The sequence below is a fragment of the Trichomycterus rosablanca genome, chromosome 18 (genome assembly GCF_030014385.1).
Source record: "Trichomycterus rosablanca isolate fTriRos1 chromosome 18, fTriRos1.hap1, whole genome shotgun sequence".
In the NCBI taxonomy this organism is placed as follows: Eukaryota; Metazoa; Chordata; class Actinopteri; order Siluriformes; family Trichomycteridae; genus Trichomycterus; species Trichomycterus rosablanca.
This window is the reverse complement of record NC_086005.1, coordinates 6,130,839-6,151,548: the sequence shown is the minus strand read 5'-3', so window position 1 is coordinate 6,151,548 and position 20,710 is coordinate 6,130,839. Positions and strand designations below refer to the sequence as shown.

The 20,710-nt window shown below is 37.0% G+C and overlaps 1 protein-coding gene across 2 annotated transcripts; it reads left to right on the top strand.

The window, feature by feature from the left end:
- The first annotated feature begins 3,188 nt into the window (after positions 1-3,188).
- Positions 3,189-20,308, top strand: pip5k1ba (phosphatidylinositol-4-phosphate 5-kinase, type I, beta a). 2 transcript variants are annotated; one of them, XM_063014448.1, is made up of 15 exons: positions 3,189-3,279; positions 9,555-9,619; positions 9,972-10,037; positions 11,667-11,797; positions 12,222-12,339; positions 12,497-12,649; positions 14,530-14,829; positions 16,049-16,254; positions 16,798-16,878; positions 17,045-17,093; positions 17,722-17,806; positions 17,945-18,085; positions 18,769-18,898; positions 19,051-19,132; positions 19,337-20,308. In XM_063014448.1, exons 3-15 carry the CDS (start codon positions 9,972-9,974, stop codon positions 19,337-19,339), a joined length of 1,545 nt encoding a protein of 514 aa, XP_062870518.1. In that variant the 5' UTR covers positions 3,189-3,279; positions 9,555-9,619; the 3' UTR covers positions 19,340-20,308. The 2 variants fall into 2 exon arrangements, with proteins under 2 accessions (XP_062870518.1, XP_062870517.1); XM_063014447.1 differs by lacking the exons at positions 3,189-3,279; positions 9,555-9,619; positions 9,972-10,037 and having other exon boundaries at positions 11,687-11,797; positions 12,227-12,339.
- Positions 20,309-20,710: the final 402 nt, after the last annotated feature.

Sequence of the window (20,710 nt, the reverse complement as noted above, 5' to 3'; positions counted from 1 at the left end):
CTCTGGCTGCACAGATTTCTGTCTGTCTTACATGCAGGTGCTGCCACTTTGTGTATGTAAAACAAGGAGTGCAGTCAGTTCATTTCTTTGTTTTAGCATTAATAATTGTCACAGCCTTAAATTTGTATGAACTAACAACATCAGACACTTTTTTCTTCAGTTAATGGTCCATTGAAGTAAGAGGAATAACAAAATGAGCACATAAATTTTTATTTATACAAACATTGTAAACAAACCCTTTTGTACAGAAGTTACCTCCAAACACTGTACATTCACATACTGTAAAGTACTTGTGAAAATGTCTTTATTTTGACTTATTTACTATTTTATTCATCATTTCAGCCAAAACTAAAAACATTTTAATTAAACGAGAAACCTTTACATCTATTTTTTGTTTTAAAAATAACAAGTCAGTAGCAGTATAAAACTTTTTTGTTAAGAGTTTGTGAGTGGAATTACTGTGGATTTTTGTGCAGAGTAAAAGCTCAGGGTGCAGTGAGTTATTCAGATGCATACTGGAGATTCAGATACCATACTGGAGATTATGTCACTGGGTCAGAGACAGCTGCTGTCTGAGGCAGAGGTGAGTGCTAGCCAAATTCTTTAACAGCAGAGTCTTGTGACTCGTGAACTGAGGAAACATCTGCAAGCACTGGAGTAGAACCAAAAGCAGGTTAAAGTGGTTTGTAGAGTGAATGTTTAGGTGAAGACCTTGCTTTACTGCAAGGTAAAACCAGAGCCAGGAGGCTGAATGAGGGGTTGGAAGCTTTGAAGTCTAGACTGGACGGATTGTTGTTTGCTGTCCATGTTCACAGTAAGACTAAAGTGCTTGTTATAGTTTTGCTATGTGGGCCAACCTCACGATGTAGGTGTGGCTTCACTCAAGGTTAGTTTAATGCTTATCTTGTGTTTCAGATTATGTGACCTAAAAGAGTTGTCCAGAATTTTTAAATATAATCTTTGTGTATTATGCCTATAGGATATGAACAAATACTTCAAGAAAGAATTAAATACATTTTCCTGTACTAAGAAAAAAGGAGAATGTTTTGAAACTTTTGGGATTCACTATAACCACCAGTGTATTCTATGGATTTAGAAAGAATTCAGACCCTTAACTTTTTGCACAATTTATTGTGTTGTGGATTTGATTTACTCATATACAGCAATACTGACAAAGTAAAAACATGTTTTAGAGTTTAAAAACAATTATTATTTCAACATGCTCAATGGGGTTTAAGTCTGGGCCTCTCAAGAAAAAAATTCAGAGATGTGCCTTAAAGCCTCTCCAGTCTGATTGACTGTATGCTTTGGGTTATTGCTCTTTTAGAGTGACATCTAAGCTCTTTCTTACCTCCCTGACAAAAGCCCTACTTGCCCAGATTTCCAGTTTAGCAGGATGGCCAACTCTAAGAAGGTAAAGGTTGTGCCAAGCATCTTCCATTTTACAATCATTTAAGCCATTGCTGTCCTGGGAAGACCCAAAGTCCTTTTTAAACTATGCCCATTCAATTCAAATTACAACAGAAGAACTTCAGCTGAGTTCTAAACACATCTCAAAAATAATTAAAGGAAATAGGATGCACTTGACCACAATCTGGAGTGCCACCGAAGAGGGTCAAAATGCTTTTTTTTAATTGTTAAAAAAATTAAGTGCAATTAGAAATTATGAATACTGTCTGAATCCACTGTATATTACTGTATATCATATGTTGTTGTTTGTTGTTTTATTTTAAAACTGAGCCCTTTAAAAAGAAAACACAAATAAAAAGATTTGGTAGGTCATTCGGTCAAATCTGACTTAAAAAATAACTATTATTAAACTAATATTACTAGTACTATTAAACTCTGTTAATACAGAAAAATACAACTAAAGTAAAACTAACCCATGTACTAAAGGTAGATTAGAAGGTGAATTACTATGGTTTACTTTATCTGCATAAACACTGCAGGACATAAGTTCTAGTTTGATGTGGAAAATAGCAGCTGGCAGGAGGAGAGTAACCGCTCATTCCACTGATGTTACTCAATATACAGTGTGCATTTCTGCTACCTGTAAAAAAAACAACAACAAAAAAAACAGTTGCTTGACATCTTTTATTGTCCCTACAACCAAAATTTAAATGTAAAAAAGATAAATAAAAGCAGAAATAAAACAATACACCAAAGTTACATAAAACTTTACACTTAACAATTAAACTTTTTACTGTATTTGTGAGCCAGTCTGCTTGGTAAATAGGAGTGTTTTTCTCCAGTATGTTGATTCTCTCAGCAGTCTGAGCTGTGTTTTGTGTAACAGTATGAAAGAGTGTAAAGGAGAACCAAGGTCACACTTTCTATTTACCACAAGTATCCAATCAGAGAGCCGAATAACATTACCATCAGCAGCAAGGAGCCAAGCCGAGACCTGTGCTACATAAAAGACTTGTAGTTCCTCTGTGCTGTCTTTCTTAAACTTGTTCATGTTCTTTTGTTTTATTTTATTTTTGTTTTGTTTTTGATCCTGGTCAGGTTTCTATTTTATTGTTGTTGTTAATGTAGTTATTATTACTGATATGATTGTTAATGTTGACGATGCTAATGATAAGCCGTGGCCTAGTGGTTACGGTACAAGACTAGTAATCTGAAGGTTGCTGGTTCAAGCCCCACCACTGCTAGGTTGCTGCTGTTGGGCCCTTGAGCAAGGCCCTTAACCCTCAATTGCTCAGACTGTATACTCTAACTGTAATGTAAGTCGCTTTGGATAAAGGCATCTGGAAAATGTAAATGTAAATTTAATGATGCTGTAAGAACACTAATTATTCAAATAAAAATATGACATTTTATCATAATTTAAGAGAATTTAGAATTTATATGTTGGTGAAAAGTGTGGAATAGTGTGGGCAGTTGTAGCCTAGTGGTTAAGGTACTGGACTAGTAATTGAAAGGTCACCGGTTCAAGCCTCACCACTGCCAGGTTGCCACTGTTGGGCCCTTAAGCAAGGCCCTTAACCCTCAGTTGCTTAGACAATATGCTGTCACAGTGCTGAAGGTCTATCTGGATAAAAGCGGCTGCTAAATGCTGAAAATGTAAATATTATGTAAATGGAATAATGAGGATCTTAACGCGAGGCTTGTGGCTCGTGGTACGGAAGTGAGCGAGTGCGCGAGCGAGGAGGCGGGGCCGGTTGTGAGTGACAGAAGCGCGCGGCAGGGCGGTTAGAGATCAACAGTATCTGATGGTGGTGGAATAACCGAGCAATAAACTCACAACCTGCGATTCTGATACCAGAGTTTCTTCAGGTAAGTTTTGTTTTTTATTTCTTTTTTCTCGCTGTTTTCTCTCTGTATTGAGATTCGCGCTGTGACATGTGAGATGGAGCGTCTGTAAATAACTGTAACACGAACAAGGCGCTCAGTCTGTAAACAGTCCTGCATAATAACTGAGTCTGTTGTGTTATATTAGGAAACAACCACAGAATATTCTGCTTATCTCATTTTAAACAGTAAATATTAATGTTTATTATTGGGCTATATCAGTGTTTAATTGTGTTGATATAATTCTTAGAACTTTAGAACTTCAAATCATAGTATATTGTGCTTGACTATCTTATCTGTCTGTCTGTCTGTCTGTCTAGCACACACACACACATATACATGTCAATGTGAAACTTGCTTGACTGTGGACACCTGCTTCTAATTTAATTCATGGTAGTTCTTTGGTTGCGTGATCCAAACATATTTTATTTCAGCACACTGTAACTGTTTGGGTTTTCCTCTCAACCTTGACAAACACCACTGTTCCTTGTACTTTTAATGGGTACAGTTAATCAACCCTGTTTATGTGGACACAGAAGTCATAAGCTGTAGGGAATTACAATGATCATTTAGATACAACTAGGAGGCTGTGTCACAATGGTAACTTTCCACACTATGCAATTAATAATTAATAATAAGTTAATACCCTGTATATTTTCGAAATCCCACAGCAAAGTTATATACAAGAACTTACATTAGTGAAAGAGGTATGCACTTAGTCATAGAAAATACCAGTTGCAAAATACTGCTATGAAATACATAATCCTTACAAATATATGCAATACATGTAACCATAACTGTAGATTATAATGTGAAAAGTGTCTCCATTACATTTTTACACTAAGCAAGAAAACAGCTTTAATATTAAATATTTGAAGGTTTAGAGATAAATGCACTCTGACTGTACTAACACTTACTATAATATTATTTTAATTACAAAATTGTATTAGGTTATATATCGTCTAACTTGTAAAATGCATTCAGTAGTCTTTATACTGTTATAATTACGCTGTAACAAGTATTGAAGGGAGTTAGTGGATTGTCAACTATATTATTTATTGTAATAGGCTGGATCATTTAAGGGTACAGGAGAGGGTGCAGGAAAACAGAAATTGTGTTCATTGTAAAGGGAAATTAACTTGGCCACTTCCTTATAAAAAACCAAGGGCGGAACAGGAGTTGAACAGTAAGTATGTTAAGTAAATATTTGCATATGTTAAAATAGATGAGAAATGTTTCCGATAAGCATTTGGAAAATCATTCTCCAAATGTTTTGATAACATAAGGCTTGTAAAACAACATTTCTTAACAGTTGCAGTTAGGAATACAGTATTCACGCCCTCAACTTAAAAAGGTATTTTATGGTAATGTGTATAGAATCGGATGGAATTATGCAACAAGAAGTCTCAGCAAACAAAAAAAAGAATATTTATTGATACATACAGGTCATTTTGATAGGTTTATTTAAGAGTTACATCATTTTGAATGGTGTAATCTGGTCATTTTGACAAAAGTCCATGTGTCCTGTTATTTAAGCCTCAGCCTCAGTACTTGGTGGAACATCCTTTTGCCTGGATAACCTCTACTAAATGATTTCAGTACATGCTAACAAGCTTCTGACACCTTTCTTGTTGAATTTTCTTTTATTCTAGTTGTGCAAAAGCTTCCAGCTTATCAAGGTTTGATGGTTTTTATGCTGCAACTGCTTTCTTTAAATCCCACCAAAGTTTTTCTAAGGGATTTAAAGGAGACTGAAAGGTCACTCCAGGATATTCCAGGACTGATTAATTAACCAAGCATTGGTTGACTTGAAAGTGTGGAAGAGTAGCAGGATACTATGTTTATACCACCATGCCGAAGTTATTCAGCCCCCGCTTAATATTGCTAATCTTAACACCTACTGCTAGTCTGTATGACCTTACGTTTGGTTACAGCATGATTAAACCACTTGTAACTCAATAACAGCACTTGATGTGGTATATAAAACACCACCCAGAGATGTGGGAATTTGGAGATATTTCAGTCTGTGTAAGGCATGGCTGAAAACACTGTTGCATGTGCATGACCTTTGAGCCCTCAGATTGTGCTGCATGAGAAACCATCACGCTACTGTGTTAAATATAGCCATACAGGCTCAGGAATACAGGAAAACTGCAACATGGAGCTATTATGTAATATGTATATTATGTGTTTACATTATTTGCATATGTTTGAAGGTCCCATTGATATGAATGTGATGGTTATCCTATTTTAGAGAGACGTAGCTGTCATCAGGGCAATGTTGACTTCCAGGAAGACCATGGGTATTTCAGCAGGACAATGCCAGGCCTAATTGGGCATGCTGTACAACAGAATATACAGGGGTTGGACAATGAAACTGAAAAACCTGGTTTTAGACCACAATAATTTATTAGTATGGTGTAGGGCCTCCTTTTGCGGCCAATACAGCGTCAATTCGTCTTGGAAATGACATATACAAGTCCTGCACAGTGGTCAGAGGGATTTTAAGCCATTCTTCTTGCAGGATAGTGGCCAGGTCACTACGTGATGCTGGTGGAGGAAAACGTTTCCTGACTCGCTTCTCCAAAACACCCCAAAGTGGCTCAATAATATTTAGATCTGGTGACTGTGCAGGCCATGGGAGATGTTCAACTTCACTTTCATGTTCATCAAACCAATCTTTCACCAGTCTTGCTGTGTGTATTGGTGCATTGTCATCCTGATACACGGCACTGCCTTCAGGATACAATGTTTGAACCATTGGATGCACATGGTCCTCCAGAATGGTTCGGTAGTCCTTGGCAGTGACGCGCCCATCTAGCACAAGTATTGGGCCAAGGGAATGCCATGATATGGCAGCCCAAACCATCACTGATCCACCCCCATGCTTCACTCTGGGCATGCAACAGTCTGGGTGGTACGCTTCTTTGGGGCTTCTCCACACCGTAACTCTCCCGGATGTGGGGAAAACAGTAAAGGTGGACTCATCAGAGAACAATACATGTTTCACATTTTCCACAGCCCAAGATTTTGAAACCGACGTTTGGCATTGGCACGAGTGACCAAAGGTTTGGCTATAGCAGCCCGGCCGTGTATATTGACCCTGTGGAGCTCCCGACGGACAGTTCTGGTGGAAACAGGAGAGTTGAGGTGCACATTTAATTCTGCCGTGATTTGGGCAGCCGTGGTTTTATGTTTTTTGGATACAATCCAGGTTAGCACCCGAACATCCCTTTCAGACAGCTTCCTCTTGCGTCCACAGTTAATCCTGTTGGATGTGGTTTGTCTTGTGGTATCTCTTGATACATCACAAAGACTTGCTGTCTTGGTCACAGATGCGCCAGCAAGACGTGCACCAACAATTTGTCCTCTTTTGAACTCTGGTATGTCACCCATAATGTTGTGTGCATTGCAATATTTTTAGCAAAACTGTGCTCTTACCCTGCTAATTGAACCTTCACACTCTGCTCTTACTGGTGCAATGTGCAATTAATGAAGATTGGCCACCAGACTGGTCCAATTTAGCCATGAAACCTCCCACACTAAAATGACAGGTGTTTCAGTTTCATTGTCCAACCCCTGTATATGGCACATGTTAAACATGCCTCTGTCTTAAACTCTTTGTGTTGCAGGCATCAAGTTCCAAACTTGTTTATATTTACAAAATACAATTAAATTGGTCATTAAATATCATGTATTTTTGTTTTTATTCCATTATACAAGATGTCCAAACTTTTCCAGTAATGGGGTTGTATATATTATGTAGACATGTCATTGATATAACAATATATCAACATCATGATCATAAGTGTGTAAGTAATTAAGTATAAAATTCTTCTTTTTAATTAATATTTAATACTGGTAATACTGACTGAAATCTCAAAATTTGATACAGTTAAACAAAATAGCTTGTTGTAATACATGTAATGTAGTGTAAATTGCTTTGCTATGCTATATTTTGTATGATAATGATACTTATCATTCTAAGCATAAAGACTCATCAGTGGTGGATTAAATTGTTTACATTTTATTCTGTGCTCTGGTTCTCTGTATTGAATAATATTGCTGTTTGCCAGGGTATCTTGTGTTGTTTTTTTCGTCAGCTAACAATTGTTCTCCTTCTCCATCAAATGCAAACATAGACAGTCTGTGCTGCTCAAGCCATATCAAGCTATCTCCCATTTTTACTGATAATAAGCTGCTGTCTGCCTCCAGGCTGTGTGTGAGTGTGAGTGTGTGTGTGTGTGTGTGTGTGTGTGTGTATTTGTATGTGTGTCTAAGGTTAAAAACTTTAACCACACACATACAACATTTCTGCTTCTGTTAAATTTTCAACCAGCGTTTACGTCATAAAAACACACATTCCAGTTACATCTTTATTTCATTTTTCTAATTTCCAATTCCTGATTGTGACTCCGCTGCCACTTACACAATGCTCGATCTGATCAAACAGCCAGATCACCACGCAGCATCTTCAACACGTCACTGATGGGTGGCCACCTTTTATCACCTGCCAGTGTCAGGTTTCAGAACAGAACTGTATTGTGTATGGAGAGCCCCACTAAGCTTCATGTGAATCTTCCCATCCCTGTACACACACAATCACACTGAGGACCACACCAGTCCCAGAGATTGCCGCAGACCTTATTTTTTGCCGCAGACCTTACCCATATTTTTATTTATTTCTACTGTGTCTGTAGTCTTGTATCATTTTGACTTAGACCTTTTTAATTTGCTGGTAAATGAACACTATATAGTGTATAATGTTTTCAGTATCAGGCTTTTTGTAAGAAAATGTCAGGTTTTCCTGCTCAGCAAGTATGATTCACATTCAAAAGAAATAATTCATGATATTCAAACAGCCATGCTCACTATGATAATATTCCCGTTCTACCCTGCATCTGTATTCACACACCCTTAAATGATTTTTTATACACATGAATGGTTGTAAGGCTGAACAACTGCTGAACTGTGAATTTACAAGCATTTAAGAAAGTGCAAAGTTAAACTTAAACTTTATAAAAAAAAACATAGTTAACCCTGGTTACAGAGTTACCCAGAGGATTTAACACAAACCATGTTTGTACAATCAAGGGGCAGTTTAAAGGGCATATGTGTCCTGTCATTCTGTTTATTAATAGAGGTTTATAGTGAAAAATCCATTCTTTTTTAATAGAAAAATAACAGAATGTTTACACCTGACATGAATGAATGATCACAATCTGCCAGATGATATCCAGTGTTTTGATGGGGTCCATTAGCCCTAGAAATGGTTTTGTGACCATTTAGATTTTTCTTAATAGTGTTACTGCAGAGAAATGTCACTGCTTGACTTTAATAGTAAGGTTTAAGATAAATGAAGTTTATATTCTGCCGGGCTGGATAATGTTGTTTCTTAAAAAATAACTGTGTTTAACAGGATGTGTTTTTCCATGTTTTTTGCTAAACAACTTTTTCTCTCAGCTATTCCTGTATTTTTAAGGGTCACCACTGTAGAGCATTCTAGTCTGCGTACCTGACCCAGTGTTATGCAGGATGTGCTTTCTGACGCAGGGCTTTTACGGGCTTGGGACCGAGAGTGAGAGCGCACTGACAAGTGCATCCACTTTGGCTAGGCTGTTCAACCTCCCCTTGTCTTAGACGTACCTATTATGTCTGTGTAGGCACCCAACCAGCTGATACCACTGAGAATCAAACCAGCAGTTATGGGTTAGCATGTTTTACCCCATTGTCACCTACGTGCCCATAACATGTTTTGTTTAAAGTCCTGAAATCCCTGACATATGAGCTTTAAAACAGGTAACATGAACCAAACCTTAGACTTTTAGATTAGAACTTGGTTCTATGTTCACAGTTGGATGTAGCTGTTAGCTAAAACAAAATGCGTAGACAGAAACCTGAATACTGCAATAGTTTCTGCAACTGTTTTTTTTTCTGTGACTTTACAATCTTATTAATCTTCATCCAAAAAAAATAATTTCAAGACTTGGAGTACTTTCATCATTTTTTTGTGGATTTTCTGAAAATATAATGGGTCGTTTAGCTTGGTTGTATGTCCTTCTAACTCCTTGATAGTGTATAACTATCATCTATAAACGATCTCAATCCCCCCTTCTCTACCACATTACTTCCTGTGTGACATGTGTGGACTTCACCTGCTTCATTTTTCATTTCTGGTACTAACACACGTGTTTTATGTTTCTTTCACTTTATCAGCCTTTTTACTACTATTTTTTTATAATCAAATCTCTCGCTCGTAGGACTCCTATATGTGTAAATTGGATATGCTGAGGCCATGAGGTTGGATTAAAAGAGCAGATTAAAGGTGGGTACAATACCAGTTTATCATGTTAAAAACAAATCAAATGTTTTTAGCATAAACTGTAGTGTTATTGCAAACACCAGTTTAGTGTCAGTGGGTGTCAAAAGGATCACATTTTATAGATGTGCCATAGAGTCGCTCACCAGCTTTGATCTTTATCTAGAACAGGAACAGCTAGGCCACTTCCTCCCTTTCTTGTAACGTTAACATGATTGTCAACCTCTGGATGCTGTTAAACCTCGACAATAATGAATATATCGTAGTTTAGAGATTAGCAAACTTAACATTTTTATGTACTAAATGCAGTCTTTACTTAGATTATTTATGTTGTAAATATTGTTTATTCGAATAATAGATGTCAGCATCGAATGAGACCGGGGGTGAAAGACCTCAAAAGAGTGGAGCCAAGAATCAGAAAAAGGTAACAATGTGGATATATATTTTGGATGTATACACATTAAACCAAGCTGCACTTTTGTCTTTAAGTCCCATTAAAATAAAACATTTATTAGCCTAAGTCTTTTTGGATGCCCAGTTCTGATATACATATAAACAGTGCAGTGACTAAAGCACTGTTCTTTCCTTTTCTTCTTTGCACAACTGTTTAAACATCATTCGAAATAACACAGAGATAAATAGAAAAATAAAATAAATTTTGGCTGGGTAAATACTTTTTCATATGTGTTCATATATATTTAGTCTGGGATCAAGTCCGAGTTTCTTTTTATATTCTATTCTATGCATTTTCTCGAATTTAATACAATGTTTTTCATTATAAACCATATAATCAGCATAACAATATAAGTGAATAAGTTATGATATTGAGAAATTTACAAGGATTTTAAAACAAGTTTGTATTTGGTGTGTACCCCGTTTGATATAATCACAACATGTACTCCAGCTGACGTAGACTCCACAAATTTCTGATAATCCATTTTGTTCAAGCCAATTTAACAGTGGGGTTTAGGTCTGGTGACTATGAGGGAAAGTCCATGACATTCAGCACAGTGTGTGTGTGTGTGTGTGTTTGGTATAGGTTTTTAGCTACATCCATTGCCATATGATATAACAGGTATGCTACCAACTTTGTGAATGAATTAGCCCACATTACCATACCTTGTGGAAGTTGTTTACATACTAATTTATACTTATATATAGTACATTATGTTTAGGGGAACTTTCATCTTAATGTTTTCTCAAGTGTTACTTCTGTGGTGATTCGCGTTGTAACCACAGCCTGATTAATTGACTGTATAAAAGCAGAACATAAGACGACAATGTGGTGTTTGTGCTTCAAGTACTTTTGGGATTTCATTCCTGCATATCCCACTCTAATCTCTCACTCCTAACACTCTTAGCTGTTTTTCCTGTTGATAGAACTGTTAGATAACAGTTACACCATTAGCCAGGTACAAAGTGTATTGTAATGAAGAAAGTAGTTACTGTTATTAGGAGACTTTGCAAGCATGTTAACCCACAGCAGAGAGCCTATTTTATAGTGGCCTTTTTGAGTAATGACAATTTTAAAGACTCTTTCAGAAAATGTTCTAATTATTACACTGTTAGACCTCCCAGGGGGAACCCTAAATTCAAACGTTTTTTTACGTTAGATTTGATTGTGGATTTTAATGAAATAGAATAGGTTTGGGGTCTGAAAAACTAATTATTTAGAATCAGATTTGTCTTTTTTGAAGACTGGGTGGGACTTAATCCTTTTCCATCTAAATTTTAAGTCATGTGCACTAAATGTCTAGTATGTGGACTCTCCTTTTGATAACTGAGTTCAGGGGTTTTAGCCACATTCAGTGCTAGATGTGTAATATAAAATTAAGTATGACATATTAGCTGTTTGCTTCCAACATACAGGCTTTTACTGTAGTGTTTCATTTTCTGTGTTTGTGTTGCTGATAAGGCGTATCCTTATCGCTCACATTGCCATATCCTGTTCCTGTGCTTCATAATATGAATTGCACAACCGGCATTTAGTAGTATTTTTAGTTTAGTGTCTTTAGCATGTGTTCTGCTTTATGGCCTTTGTGTTTGCTTTCAGCCCACAGCAGAGGCAGTGAAGGGAGCCATTCAGCTTGGCATTGGTTACACTGTGGGCAATCTCACTTCTAAAACAGACAGAGATGTTCTCATGCAAGATTTTTATGTGGTGGAGAGTGTCTTCTTCCCCAGGTATTTCATATTGCATTGTAATGTGTCAACCTTTTATAATTATGAATGTATTAACCACTTAAAATAATTCAGTACAAAATTGTCACGGCATTCATGATTGTTTATGTGGAGGTGGATGGCCAAGGTCCTGCAATGGATTGGCATCCTGTCTGAGGTGTGTTACTGTATTTTACCCAGTGATTCAGGGGAAACAGGACCCACTGTGAGCAGTTGTAAAACATGAAGATGAAGTGAAATAGAAATTTTCACAGGGTTTTATGTAAGCTGGAGAGGGAATCAGCAATGACAAAATTTCTGTCAAAAATCTGTCCACTCTGTGAGGTGTTTCACATGTACACCAACTCAGCAATAAACAGAGAAGGTGTATCAGTACGACTAACTCTGACGTAAACAATGATCATGTTTTCTTTGTTTTTACCTTTAGTGAAGGCAGTAACTTGACCCCGGCACATCACTACCCTGACTTCCGCTTTAAAACCTACGCACCAATGGCCTTCCGCTATTTCAGAGAACTGTTTGGGATTAAACCAGATGACTACCTGGTGAGCATCTCAAGCTTTTAAATGTTAACTCAAATACCCAATAATGATTTGTGTGTCATAGTTTACAGCCTGTAAAGTTAATATTTATGTTTATGACCCAGCACCCAATTAATACAAAATACACATAATGCTACATTGTTGATTTGTTTTTTTGCAGTATTCTTTTTGCAGTGAACCCCTAATTGAACTTTCTAACCCTGGGGCAAGTAGCTCCTGGTTCTACCTAACAAGCGATGATGAGTTTATTATCAAGACAGTGCAGCACAAGGAGGCCGAGTTTCTGCAGAAGCTGCTACCTGGCTACTACATGGTAAGCTGCAGTAAGGAAACACGGCAAAATATACCAAAGGAGGGCTAAGAAATGTGCAGCTTTTGTCAGCGTATGATAATGTGTACTGTACAGTGTATCACAAAAGTGAGTACACCCCTCACATTTCTGCAAATATTTCATTATATCTTTTCATGGGACAACACTATAGAAATAAAACTTGGATATAACTTAGAGTAGTCAGTGTACAGCTTGTATAGCAGTGTAGATTTACTGTCTTCTGAAAATAACTCAACACACAGCCATTAATGTCTAAATAGCTGCAACATAAGTGAGTACACCCCACAGTGAACATGTCCAAATTGTGCCCAAAGTGTCAATATTTTGTGTGACCACCATTATTATCCAGCACTGCCTTAACCCTCCTGGGCATGGAATTCACCAGAGCTGCACAGGTTGCTACTGGAATCCTCTTCCACTCCTCCATGATGACATCACGGAGCTGGTGGATGTTAGACACCTTGAACTCCTCCACCTTCCACTTGAGGATGCGCCACAGGTGCTCAATTGGGTTTAGTCCATCACCTTTACCTTCAGCTTCCTCAGCAAGGCAGTTGTCATCTTGGAGGTTGTGTTTGGGGTCGTTATCCTGTTGGAAAACTGCCATGAGGCCCAGTTTTCGAAGGGAGGGGATCATGCTCTGTTTCAGAATGTCACAGTACATGTTGGAATTCATGTTTCCCTCAATGAACTGCAGCTCCCCAGTGCCAGCAACACTCATGCAGCCCAAGACCATGATGCTACCACCACCATGCTTGACTGTAGGCAAGATACAGTTGTCTTGGTACTTCTCACCAGGGCGCCGCCACACATGCTGGACACCATCTGAGCCAAACAAGTTTATCTTGGTCTCGTCAGACCACAGGGCATTCCAGTAATCCATGTTCTTGGACTGCTTGTTTTCAGCAAACTGTTTGCTGGCTTTCTCGTGCGTCAGCTTCCTTCTGGGATGACGACCATGCAGACCGAGTTGATGCAGTGTGTGGCGTATAGTCTGAGCACTGACAGGCTGACCTCCCACGTCTTCAACCTCTGCAGCAATGCTGGCAGCACTCATGTGTCTATTTTTTTAAGCCAACCTCTGGATATGACGCCGAACACGTGGACTCAACTTCTTTGGTCGACCCTGGCGAAGCCTGTTCCGAGTGGAACCTGTCCTGGAAAACCGCTGTATGACCTTGGCCACCATGCTGTTGCTCAGTTTCAGGGTGTTAGCAATCTTCTTATAGCCCAGGCCATCTTTGTGAATAGCAACAATTCTATTTCTCACATCCTCAGAGAGTTCTTTGCCATGAGGTGCCATGTTGAATATCCAGTGGCCAGTATGAGAGAATTGTACCCAAAACACCAAATTTAACAGCCCTGCTCCCCATTTACACCTGGGACCTTGACACATGACACCAGGGAGGGACAACGACACATTTGGGCACAATTTGGACATGTTCACTGTGGGGTGTACTCACTTATGTTGCCAGCTATTTAGACATTATTGGCTGTGTGTTGAGTTATTTTCAGAAGACAGTAAATCTACACTGCTATACAAGCTGTACACTGACTACTCTAAATTATATCCAAGTTTCATGTCTATAGTGTTGTCCCATGAAAAGATATAATGAAATATTTGCAGAAATGTGAGGGGTGTACTCACTTTTGTGATACACTGTATGTTGGATGTAATTTGCACAGTGGTGCAAAGCTTGCTTTGTTATTTTACACTAAAGCTAAAATTGCAGCCACCCAACTGTTTTATATCAGAAATTCTTAGTCTCTGCTTTAAGTAGACAAGTATGGTATAAGAGGGTACTGATATAATACTGCACTTTGTTTATAGATTTAGCCACATTCTCCTTTATTTATTGCAGAATCTAAACCAGAACCCGAGGACGCTCCTGCCTAAGTTTTATGGCCTCTACTGTGTCCAGTGTGGAGGAGTCAATATCCGGCTAGTGGTGATGAACAATGTGCTTCCACGGTCTCTAATTATGCACTACAAATATGACCTAAAAGGCTCTACATACAAACGACGAGCCTCCCGCAAAGAGCGTACCAAGTCTTCACCCACCTTCAAAGATCTGGACTTTCAGGATATGCACTCTGAAGGCATTTATTTTGATGCTGACACCTACAACGCATTAATCAAGACGCTACAGCGAGACTGTCGGGTCAGTGTCTGCTGTTGGGATTTTCTAAAAAAATTGAACTTTTATCACATAAAGATGAGGTCTCACACAGTTCATGTTTGAAGTGTGTAGATTAGTTCAGTTGTTTAAAAAACAATTTGGGGTTAGTAATTTGTTCTTTATTTAAATGTATATGTCTGTGGAAAGTGACATGATGATGGGCTGGTATTTTAAATGTTAGTGTTTGAAAGTAGCATTGTATAATCTGAAATAAAAAAAATATATAATATTTTAGAGAATACCATAACAGCAGCAGATAATTTAACCGCTGGTGGAGTTTGCTTACTTGATTTCTTTAGAAAATGGATTAAGTTTACTTGGATGCACACACAGCCATGAGTCATTACAGAATACAAGTATTTGTTTTGCCAATCTTATCATTTACTAATAGATCAAGGGCATTCACAAAATAAGGGATCAGTGCTCAGATCACACAGGCAACAGTGGCAAGATAACTGGCTAATGCTAGCTATCTAGTTGAGTTTGCCTCTTTACCCATTTATTTGTAAAAGAATTTTTTTATTAAGTAGATGTTAATGTTAGTAGTTAGTTAGTATATGCTTTTAGTTGGATGAAGGCGTTCTGGAGTTGCAGAACCCACTTATTACATAATAAAAGCAGGGCAGCTTATGAATAAGCCAATTATAATGGGGTCTGGTAGATGTACTGTACATGGATATTATAACTCTCAGCTTGTACAGTATGTTTGCAGGGCACCTGATTAATAAGAGGCTTACCAAAACAGCTTGTTTCTAATCTGTATCAATAAACAATGGAGGTTACAATCAGATTGTAAAAGCTTAACAGAGAACAGTTACATTTAGCTATTTTAAAAGCAGAAAAAGCTCAACACTAGCAGAACACGCTCAAAAATATTTCTGACAAAAACGGTTTAGAAATTACACCATTGTATTACACCATGTATAATAAAGGGGAAGATTCCAGAATCAGCAGGGTGATTTTGTAGGACAGCCCAAAAGCTATCTGGAAAATGTAAGAAGTAATATATTGTATTATATTTTATAAAATAGATATAATAGTATTGTAGTATTTTAAGTACTAAAGATATAATAGTATTGTAATTAAATGTCTCCACAGGCATGTATACAATAGCCATTTAGTATTCACTGAACACTGAAATGAATACATGAAGCCAATAACTTTGTGTAACTGTGTGTTTTTATAATTATGGCTTAACTAGGTGTTGGAAAGTTTTAAGATCATGGACTACAGCCTGCTGCTTGGAATCCATGTGCTGGATCGGAAGTTGAGGGGGAGAGGAGGCAGAGGGGACAGCAGAGGGGACAGTAAACGCCAAGGTCAGAAAGTTCTCTACTCCACTGCTATGGAGTCCATCCAGGGAGGAGGCAAACCTGTGGAGCCTTTCCCAAACACAGATGAAGATACGTGAGTGAAACAGTCAACAGTATTCTGTCCACTCTGTTGTTTAGTGACACAGACAGAAAGGCAAAATTCTCTAGAAATTCATTGTAGGTTACATTTCTTTTGATTGGTTTTGGCTGGCACAAAACAAAAAAATAATATTAAACATCATACCATTGTCTCCACCAAACTATAATAGCCAAATGTAATGGTCTTTTGGCATCTGCCAAACTCAAACTCAGATGTTGAGGTGGGATTAATGACATTAGAGATTTACAGTGACAGTGTGCTTAATACCCCTTAATCTGACACTGTGGTATTGTGCATTATTAGGCTGGAAGTGGCTGATTAGGAGTGAAAATATATCATTGATTTAGGTATAGCCATGTTGATATAGAATAAACAATAGACTGATTAATTGATAATGACATTTGTAGTCAACAATGTTAATAGTCATTTTTTTATTGATTTTGTCAATGAGTTGCTGCAGTCCTACTTTTGTCTACAATAAAGTTTGTTTAAATGTTTGAAAACATTTAAAATAAAATAGCTTTCTTGTTTTCTTAGAATGGGTGGGATCCCTGCTAAACACAAAGATGGGAGATTGCTGATTTTTTTGGGAATCATTGACATACTGCAGTCCTACAGGTAAAAATGATCTGACCAGTAATAGTCCATTTTATACCTATTTATTAAGAGAAATATAGTTTTGTTTGTGTACATTTTTGCTCCTAAATTAAAGCAGGTTTTACACAGACGTTTTGAAATTAATAATATAAAATTATGTTACTCTGTTTGTGTCTTTGTTATAAAGATTAATAAAAAAGGTTGAACACTCCTGGAAAGCTCTCGTACATGATGGTGTAAGTTCCTACAGTGTTTCCTTAATAAATACACACACTGGCTACTTTATTAAGAACATTTGTATGCCTACTTATACATTGTAATATTATTCATGTCATTTATCATGTAAGACAGGTTTAAGCTGACAGGAATGATAACAACCTAGAAGGGTAAAAATCAGTACAGAATGTACAATCTGTTGAGTCTAGATGGGTTACATCAGCAGAAGGCTTAACTCATGTCAACCAAAAACAATAGTACGAGGTTACAGTAGGCACAGGTGCACCAAAACTTTGCATGTCTGATGAATCTCAAATTCTGCTGCAACATGCGGATGAGGGTATGAGAATTTGACATAATCCATGAACCTATCCTGGATTTGGTCACATTTCAGGAAGGTGGTGGTGGTGTAATGGTATGAGAAATGTGTTCATGCCATTCAAGCCTGGTTAAAAATTCACAGCCAAGACCTTAAAAAGGGGGGGTCCAATGAAGAGTATGTATAGTGTTCCTAATAAGGTGGCCAAATAGTGTATATATATATATATATATATACTGTGTATATATATATATATATATATATATATATATATATATATATATAATGTTCCATTTCTAAATAAGTAAACTGTTTTATTTTTATTACAGGACACAGTGTCAGTCCACAGACCAAATTTCTATGCTGACAGGTTCTTAAAGTTTATGAGTGGCACTGTATTTAAAAAGATTGGTCGTAAGTGTTTTCCTTTCTCTATTGTGTCATCACTGAAGCATCAGCAGATAAAATTCCAAGTCTGATTTCTTTCTGTCTTTCTTTGCCTTTCATTCTCCTTGCTGCCCTTTTGGAATCTTTGGCTCTTTATTGGTGAAGCACTTCGTGGAGCTTCTTCTCGAAGGAAAAGAAACTCTGTACTGCCGAAAAGGTCTGCATCACATGAAGTACTTTCGACTGTTACAGAGGAGAAAAGCGAGGAGAGGAAAGCACAAAGCCTAGAAAACCTGGATGATCAAGGTATTTATGTCGTGTTTATGTTTTAACTTTTATAGTGTCATTTATAGTGTCCTACTTTTAAGAAACTTTAATCTTTAAGATTATTTGTAATTTCTGTAATCTTAAATTATAGAAAATTTATTGTTATTAAAGGCAAAATGTTATACAGCTATATATGACTTAACTTATAACAGATTGTTCCACCTACAGCAACATCTACATATTAATAACTAGAAATCAGTTTTTCACAACCATGTGAAAGAATTTAGCCACATTTAAAGGCTTTTGAGTAAGAATTGTCTGTTCCAACTCTCGCCACAGCCCCTCATTAGGGTTCATACCAGGCCTTGACCAGGCCATTACAAAATCATAACTTTGTTTCTTTGAAGCCAGTTACAGATGGACTTGCTCTTGTGCTTTGGATTGTTGCCTTGTACCATAACCCAGTTGCACGATTGTTTGATCATGAGAAGAATTCATAGTTCTATCAGTTTTAACAAGTCACCCAGGACTTCAAGCAACAAAGAAAGCCCACACCAGTTAGCCAATCGTGTCTGTGTAGATGACCTACCAGCTGATTTGAACCCGAATCTTAGTGGTTGCAGCCTAGTGTAATAGACTGCCATGCCACACAAGCACCCACTCATTTAACAACACAAAGCTTAATCATGATTCTTTTTTTTTCTTATGTTTTTCAATGACAGATTTGGGCTGCTGTCCAAAACCTGATCTGATCCCGAGCTCCAGCAATTTGATTGCTGCTGTTTCTACAGCTTCTATCCCTTCTTTAGATGAAGTGAATAAGCTCGAGCAGGAGGAAGATGGAAACAGCAGGTGTTTTTAATGTCTCTAACATGTAGCCATTTGTCTATTTTTACAGTATTGCGTCTGTTTATTTTATCACTTTTTAAACCTGCTTTTCTCGCTTAACATATTGCAGTCTTTTTAATCTCTTCTTTCTGGTTTATTAATATAAATGTCTCCAGTTCAACTCTGGCTCTGGATGATGCAGCCCAGGCATCTGCTTCTTCAGAGAGCAACAATGGTGAATCGCTGGACGTTTACTTGGTAAGCTCACACGTCCAATAAAAAACATTTACAACGTACAGTTGCTATCAGAAATATTCAACCCCTCAAAGAAAGTAAAATGGCTGTAACCCAAAAACAATTTTCAATGGCAGTGTTGATTTTTTTATTTACTTGATTTAATCCAGTTTTATAATTCAAGTCAATTTTTATACCCCAGTAATTGTTTTAAATATTTTGTTCTAGTGATATGTGAAGTCTGATGAAGTGGACCTGCAGGCCCAAACATCTACAAGATGCCAATCGGAGCATCAACGTAAAAATGACATATATTTTTTTTATTACAACCATTGCTTCATTATTTAAAGAATGAATTAAGGCAGTTATCTGTAAGCCATTTCACTCAGACAGGGTCAGTCCTGTCCAGATGTCAAATTATATGTATCTTGACTGCTTATTGCTGCTAATACATGAATGAATGAGAGACCCACCTTATATTTTAGTGGAAAATTTACCACAGTGTAGACCTGTACACCCTCTGAGCACTTTTATATTGAACTGAAAATGTGGATGTTTACACTGATGCCATTTAGCTTTAGTTTTAAGATGCCCCAAATTTTTCTGTATCATTTTTGCTTTGACACACCTGATATACCATACTTATAAAGAGTGAACAGGTTAAATCAGGTACCAGAAAAAACACTGAAGTTCATAGAAATATCAACAGCTTTCAATTAATTTAGGTGATTTATATCTCTGGATAAGAGTGTCTGCTAAATGCTGTACATGTAAATTTATTTGAATACGGAATGCATGCAACACTCCTGCAAAGAGCTTTTTATTCATTGTTATCAATATTTAATCTATTAATTTGTCACTTTTCTATTATTTCTTTTGAGAAATGCCTTAGAACCTGCCAAATAAGTGCCAAATGATTTTATATAATGAAATAAATAACATTTGGTTTGATTAATGATCTCAAATGAACAACCAAATGTTGGTCATGTGATCTAAATGCACAAATCCAAAATCAGTTATAGCGTATTAGTCTAAACGGTTCACAAGTTTCTGATGTGATGCATTTCAAATATTATTGTATTCTAGGTATCTTGGTATGTAAAGTATATTATTTTGATGGCATATGTAAGTAATATATTGGACAAGTGTTTATCTTTTGTATTTATGAAGAACTGTTGAATGCTTAATGTGCTGTTGAAGATGGTCAATAATAAATTGTTCTTGTTATTGCAAATAAGGTGGAAATATCTGGAAAACACAATGACACATAAAAATATCCAAAATATTTACCCAACTTATAATGATCAGCTACATCCAGCATGTCATTTTAAACTGGTTTTATGAACATGACAGTGAGTTCAGTGTAGTTCAGTGGCCTTCTTAGTCAACAGATTGAATCTTTTAACATGTGGCAGAATGAAGGATATCAAAATATCAAAAATATCAAAATAATAACGCAATGTTTTTAACACCTTGTGAAATCCATGCTGCAAGGGGCATTCTAAGAGCAAAGAAAGTTCCACCTAGAATTAATATTTATAATAAAGTGGCAAGTGAGTGCACATGAATTAAATCTTCATAGAACCTCTTTCTGACCGTACA

Coding starts and splice junctions, on each gene's coding strand:
- pip5k1ba (XM_063014448.1), top strand. CDS start 9,972: ATGTCAGCATCGAATGAGACCGGGGGTGAAAGACCTCAAAAGAGTGGA. Junction 17,094..17,721: donor AAGCTCTCGTACATGATGGT/GTAAGTTCCTAC, acceptor TTTTTATTACAG/GACACAGTGTCAGTCCACAG. Junction 18,086..18,768: donor AGAAAACCTGGATGATCAAG/GTATTTATGTCG, acceptor TTTCAATGACAG/ATTTGGGCTGCTGTCCAAAA.